Genomic DNA, 7,246 nt, shown 5'->3' with positions numbered 1-7,246 from the left:
TGAATATAAAAAAAATAATAATAATAAAAATTTCGTTGCATTCTTTTTTTCTCTCATAGTTGAAGACTGCAGATTACTTTCAAATTGTTCCATTGCATTCCAAAAGTACAAACTATTACCTGTACCTAAACCTCTGTACTGGTACCACAGTGCCTGAGATGTTACGTTTTATTCACATTAATTTTATATTATCTTATGTATGCAATACTAAGGTTTGGCAATAAGTTTTCCTCCTTCCGTACAGGCTGGCTGCTAGTCTGGACGGCGAGTTTTGTGGCAGCGTTCTTCACCGTCCTGTACAGCCTGAGTTTCGGCCGTGCGAAGGCGGAGGCGTGGCTCTTCACGTTCCTGACATCATTCCTCACCGACCTGTTTCTCATACAACCCTTCAAACTGATGCTGGTGGCTGTGCTGTTTGCTTTGCTAGCAAAGGTACTACAGTCAAACCTATATATACTACTGAACACCTTAGTCTATATATTGAGGACTACCCGGCCATTGATATATACTTTAACCGTTACTAGTGACCACTACTGCAAAAGGACCACATGGACATTGGTATGCTACTTACATTGAACAGTCAAGTCAAACCTGTCCTATTGACCATTTCAGCCTAAAGCTGACTTGCACTTAACTGTGGCCAGTTTTTGGTTCTTTAGATCATTCTTACCATTGTCCCAAATACATTATAGACCCAGTTTAGAGTGTCCACCTCTCTCCTTTGAATGTTCTTGAGTCGGGTGTAGCAATGGTTACCCTAGTAATATTGCCAGTTGCATTTTCTACTAATAATTGCAAAACTTTTCATACAATTTAGACTCAAGTGTGAATGTATGATATATTTGTATTGACTTACCTATTTTATTGGTAATGTCACATATTGTATGGATGTTGTTGTTGTTGGCTTCTTCTTCGAGTCCGAAGATATTTATAGGAAAGAAGACCCCTGCAGGCCTGTTTGCTTTTTACATGCAGAATTTGGAATTTTGAATTGGATTAGACTTTCCTTTTTTTTATCCTTGTGGCAGAAACCAGTAGAAGATGAAGACCCTGTCCCGGCTCCCCTGCATCAGGATGAAGAATATCTAGAGGAAAACACACAACAGGTATCTTGAATTTTTGAATTTTGAACGATGAAAAATTAAGTTTTGAAGGGTGAAAATTGAGTTTTGAACGGTGAAAACTAAGTTTTGAAGAGTGAAAAATTAAGTTTTGAATGATGAAAAATTGAGTTTTGAAGGGTGAAAATTCGGTTTTGAAGGGTGAAAATTTGAGTTTTGAAGGATGAAAATAGGTTTTGAACCGTGAAAACTGACCCGATGAAGCCTTGTTGAAGTTGTACCTTTGGACTTTCGTATATTTCTCGTGCAACGCATCACACAGCAGCGAAACGCAACGAATGCGGAAGTAACTATATGCCACTGCAGGACAAAACAAATTGGGGGTCTATGATCTAATTTAAGACATGAAATTATTGGAAAATATTGTGCCAGGAATGCCAGCAGGACAAGGGCTAGAACTTTTAAGACAGAAAGTGGAACTCGCTGATGCCAAGTACAGTAGGGCATTATCATCAGATAGCTTGAAATAATGCTTAGAGTTAGATGTTCAAAGGTCAGTTATATCAAGTCATTCGGTGTAATGTAGTCAGCCGCCGCGCAGCGTGCCTGCGAAGTTATACCGAAGGGCGGTTATACCGGTTACACAGACACAAATACAGAGCACAACTGGAAAAGTAACATTTGCAAAGCAAGGTGCATAATGTTTACCTTCGCATATGGTCTACTCTGTTAATTAATCAAATGCATTCATGTATATGGTCAGACAGGAGTATAAATCCCGCCTACTATAAAATTGCAACATTATGTAACCCAACACCAGTTACAATGGTGACAGACCTCAACAAATCGGGTCATTTGCCAGGTCAGTGGTCAGTGTTTGGAACAGAAGAAGAAGAAGAAACGTTGCAAAAACACTATGTTTTCCTTCGGTGAACATAAAAAGAACCGTTGCTTGTTTGCCCTGTTCACATCTGTTGTTATATTTCTGTAATAGTTCCAAAACTTACACAGTGGTAACGTTAGATAGAGATTGACACTGTCCAGAACATGAAAAGTCTATACAATAACATATATCAAAAAGTATCAGTTTTTCGTAACATCTGGTTTGCCTTTTGTCCAGGTGGTGAGAAATGATACAAGACTGTGGCGTACGGCTACCGGATGGACCCGTTATTTCTGGACAGAGGAATCTAACGTGCATGACCAGCGTAATGAAAAGGTAAACTTTTGTTTTAAACTGTTTATCCTGGTCTGGCATTCTACATGTATAAGGTACAAGTGTTCATGTCGGAAAGAGAGTGACAATACTTTCTAACCAGTTTAGTTCAAATGAGCTCAACCAACAGTGGTTAATTAAGACAGGTGCAGTATTGTACAGGGGATATTCTACTAGCTCTCAGCAAAACTACTCCAGTACAGTAGCGTGACGGGCAAAGGTCACTATTCCCGTAGGCGCCGAAGGCCCATTTTAAGTCCTTTGGTGATCATGAGTGCATCCAAACCAACTAAAACAACCTTTTCTTGGTATGTGTGGATACATGTTGGTATTTTGTCAGCTGGAGAGATATTTCTCTTTCTATTTTGTTGACAAAAATGGCTTTTACTCTTGTTCTGGCTGTTGAGCTCTAAAGATGATCTCATCTTGCTGTTTTTTGGTGGCGTGCAAGGGGGATCAAAGGCCATGCTCTCAGTGCTTCTATCTCTCGTACTTATTTCAACTGGTCAAATTATTTCACTAAATGAACAATTTGGAGGTTGGACTACCCTATCAACTTGGGTTTGCAATAGTTGGACACTCATTATGATTTTTGACAGCTGAGTTCTTAGATGTTTATCACATATTCCAATGGTAACTGGCCTGTCGGGTGAGCGACCCAATCTCTTAGTCCAAAGGCAGGTTTACTAACTACTGACCTCTGCATGATACTAATAATGTAATAGAAATCATTTGACTGATACTGTAGTCATTTTGGACACACATACATGTACCATTACAGACTCCAGAAATGGCCCACTCCAGTTCACCACCAGATGAAGCTAACCTGGCCAAACAACGGACTCAGAGTTTAGAACGCAGTAAGAGGCGGAAACAGGTCCTAGAAGTCTTAATGTTTGGACTTTTCGTGACAGTGATCATGCTGACATCATACGACGAAAGGAGTCCCCTGGCTTTCCATGTAACTAAGAATGCGCAGCAGCTACTCTTGGAGAGCGGCGACATTGGGTTTTCTGAGGTATTGACCAGGAGCTGATTTTCAGCTCGCATTTTTTATGTTACAGGTCAATTCCGTTCACTGTCAATATTCAATATTGGTTACGTTTTTAGTAAAATCGCGAACATCCGTGAATAGTTTCATCAGGTTGGTAAGTCACTGAGTAAAGAGACTATTTTTACACAACCAAGTCTTTTATTCAGCCGACGTTTCGGTGACAGTCTGCCACCTTCCTCAGGGCAATTCTGACTCGTTCATATTGCATTGCAGAACAGGTGACGCTGCTATAGAGCGACACCCTCTGCTATGAGGAAGGTGACAGACGATCACCGAAACGCCGGCTGAATAAAAGAATCAGTTGTGTAAAAAGAGTCTCGTTACTCTGCGGATGGATATTCATGACATTTGTAGTAGATATATAGACCATGGGCCAGGCGAGGTTACTGGGATATAGTGTTGCCCCACCCACAAGAGGACTACCTGACTCCCGACGCGATAGCCGAGAGTGACAGGCCGTCCCCGAGTGGGTGGGCAACACTATTTCTCAGTAAACGAGCCCAGGCCCATGGTCTGTCTGACTTAGAACAAGGTCATTTCCCCGAAGTTATCTTTCAAACATGTTCAATATCAGTTTTTCTTGTTCAAATTTCAGGGGTTTTTTTCTTGTTCAATATCAGTTTCAATGTAGTATTTGTCTTTGATGTCCCATTATCCCTTGGGTGATTAGCCTGCACAGAGGGGGGGGGGGTTTGTTCCAATTAAAGCCCCAAAAGTATGGTACTAACCAAAAAGTGTGGTACTAATTTTATGCAAATGAGTTTTAGTACCACACTTTTTGGATAGTAACACACTTTTCTTCACAATAGGAATATAGACACAGAAAATGAGAGGCTCTCATTGGCTAAGGGGTAGTGGCTATGTTCTAATTATTATTAGATATTGGCGTCAACAAAACTATAGGCTCCCTTACGGCTTTTCATGGTGAGTGCAGCGGACATCATGGGGCTGATATCTTTCAATTATTTTCAGATAAAAGACATCCCATCGTTCTGGACTTGGGTGACAACTGGGTTAATTCCTGCCACACATGCAGCTCAGTGGTACAACGGTAGGTACTCTAAGGAGGCTGCGATTCTGGAGGACATGTTAACTCATCCACTGGGTACAGTACAACTTCGACAAGTGCGGCTGACTCCCGGTGGGTCTATGAACACGATTTTTAAAATTCTTTGTACAGTATGACTATTGTATTTCTTATAATTACAACTAACATATATAACAACAGTAGTGTTATATAAATTGTACCTAGCTAAATTCTTCGTGATAACCGCATATAATGCATAGATTTTAATCGTGTAATTGTCTTCGAATATGTCTTAATATTGTGTTCGCCTATGTTGTTTCATGTCATTGTTTTTTAATGCTCTATATACTGTAATAAGGACGAAATTCGGGTATTCGCCCGCGAGAGCCTTACTGAATAAAATTTGATTTGATTTGATAATTTCCTTTTTTTGCATATAAAAAGTAAAATGAGCATCAAAAGATAGCAGTATGAGCAATGGGGTTCTATGGTATGAGCATAACAAACGAAGTAAGATAAAAAAAAGCCTTCATGACTTGTTTGGGTATAATTAACATAATCCTCTAGTGAACTAGCCTAGCCATCAAAGCAGACTTAGATTGTGTTCAGTGAGAGTCTGTGAATGTACACATTAAATTTGCTCAGAGGTTTGCTTTGATATCATAGCTCTACTTCCTCCGTAGCAACACTGTAGCAACTCTGTAGCAACACTGATGCCAACACTTCCTCTGTAGTACATGGAATTAGTAAGGAATTATTTGATAAAATAGTGACACCTTTATTGTAGGTACAAGCTTTTTTGTACAGGTTATGGTCATAAAACAGTTCTAGGTACGCTTACAGTAATACACGAGTGTCTTTGAGTTACTACATGTATAAATTTTAAGGATAATGCATGAAAGTATGAACATAATATTGACCTAAATATGGCACTTCTTAAACTTTTTCCCAGGGAAACATTGTGAACCTCCCAAACAAATAGCAAGCCTAATGCCTCGCTGCACTGTGGCGTACTCCATTGATGTTTCGGATACACGGAACTACACGGAAAACTGGAACAAAACTTCTAACATCACAGACAATCGTTTTTGTGCTTCAACATCAATCGTCAACGTTAACACTGCAACCGAATCACCCTGGAACTATAACTGTTTGGAAGGAAGCAACCCATGGAGTTACACATTCGCTTCTGTCACTGATGGTAATGTTTGGCTCTTTCTATATGCTGCATCTTTTGTATATTTTCTTAAATATCCTTCACTATACTGAAATAAAACACTTGTAATGTTTGCTAAAGTTTAAAACACTTCTAATGTTTCGGGACAGGGGGCCTTGAAAAGGCATCTGCCTGTTCCCCCTGTCCTGTCCGTGTGGCAAAGTTGTAATAAATAAATAAATAAATAAAAAAATAAATAAATAAATAAATAAATAAATAAATAAATAAATAAATAAATAAATAAATAAATAAATAAATAAATAAATGGATAAATAGATAGATAGATAGATAGATAGATAGTAAGATGGATAGGTAGATAGATAAATAAATAATAATAGATTACCTCGTTGTAGCTTAACAATGACACACAAAGACTGATATAATGTACTATTCGCAGATCATAGATGCTTCGTTTAGAAAAAGAACATTTGCATATAAAGTCACTGGTAGGTTAACAATCATGAAATATATTTTTGTTTTCTACACAGGTTTTCCTTACTTTGGAAAGCAGGGCACCTACTTGTCCGGTGGTTACGTAACGTCCCTGGGTAGTACACAGCAGACAAGTTTAACTCGCGCGGCTTACCTTCAGCAACATGGGTGGTTAGACGAAAAGACCCGGGCTGTTTTCATCGAACTCACCCTGTACAACCCGCACGTCAACCTGTTCTCTGTGGTTTCCATAGCAACGGAGTTCACCAGTCTCGGGACGGTTTACAAGGGGTCAGAGGTCGTGACCTTGAGACTTATCCAACGCGACGCCATCTTACTTCTTGTTCTCAGAGGATGCCTTGGAATTTTTATTATCTTCTTCATGATTCGGGAGGGTGAGTTTAGAATGACATTTGAGGTCAAAGTTACAGTTGTCACAACCTCTGATTTGATTAAACTGATGAATTTCTAGACAATGGACCTATACCATTATTACGTCACAGTTTGTTTACCTGTTCTAAAGAACATTCTAGAACGGTCAGGAATCAAGATAATTTCAAAGTTTTCAAAGTAAGGTATGTCTGATTTTTTGCTAAGTCTAGTTATGTTGACACAGCATTACATGCCGCATGGGTGATTTAGTTGTGACATTAGACGAAAGTAGTACTGTATTAAAAGCCTTATATCAGGCTAACACTACACAAACAACACCGCGCTACGCACCCCATGTACAATATAAACGTCGATTGACCGGCTTTCATTGCGGTAAACAAACTGTGACGTAATAATGGTATAGGTCCATTATCAGATAACTGTTCTCTGAGGCTCAATGGTAATAATGAATATTCGCAAAAAGGCTATCAGATTAATGGATAGAGTGATAGCAAACGGTAGCTTTTTTTTGGAGACACATAAACATACCCAGACATTCAACATACACATGAGTTAATATAGATGACGTTAAACATTATTGTGTCATAGGTAAGGCGCTTTTCTCTCGGCCTCTTGAGTACCTGTCGGAGTTCTGGAGTTGGGTTGAGCTTCTTGTCATCGCAGTAGGCTTCTCTGCTCTTGGCGTCTACTTCCACACACAAAGCATCATCGACGACATCGCGATACAGCGAGCGGCCGGAAACGCAGGTTTTGACGGGTACAAGAGCGCAGTTGGCTGGTACCAGGTCAGTTTACCCCCCTGCAGTCTGAATTTTGCAGAGAAGTTTACAATGTTGCAGAAGAAAAA

General features: G+C 39.6%; 1 protein-coding gene across 1 annotated transcript; it reads left to right on the top strand.

The window, feature by feature from the left end:
• Positions 1-244: 244 nt before the first annotated feature.
• On the top strand, positions 245-7,184 carry LOC109485215 (polycystic kidney disease protein 1-like 2; the record flags this gene model as incomplete). Its single annotated transcript, XM_019788660.1, has 7 exons — positions 245-432; positions 1,029-1,106; positions 3,059-3,295; positions 4,304-4,472; positions 5,311-5,442; positions 6,063-6,401; positions 6,988-7,184. Coding segments are annotated over 7 exons (1,340 nt in total), but the record flags the coding sequence as incomplete, so codon positions are not given.
• Between the last annotated feature and the right edge of the window lie 62 nt (positions 7,185-7,246).

The sequence above is a fragment of the Branchiostoma belcheri genome, unplaced genomic scaffold (genome assembly GCF_001625305.1).
Source record: "Branchiostoma belcheri isolate BF01 breed outbred unplaced genomic scaffold, Haploidv18h27 scaffold736, whole genome shotgun sequence".
Lineage (NCBI taxonomy): Eukaryota > Metazoa > Chordata > Leptocardii > Amphioxiformes > Branchiostomatidae > Branchiostoma > Branchiostoma belcheri.
Note: the sequence above shows the minus strand (reverse complement) of the source record. Positions and strands in the feature narration are given on the sequence as shown.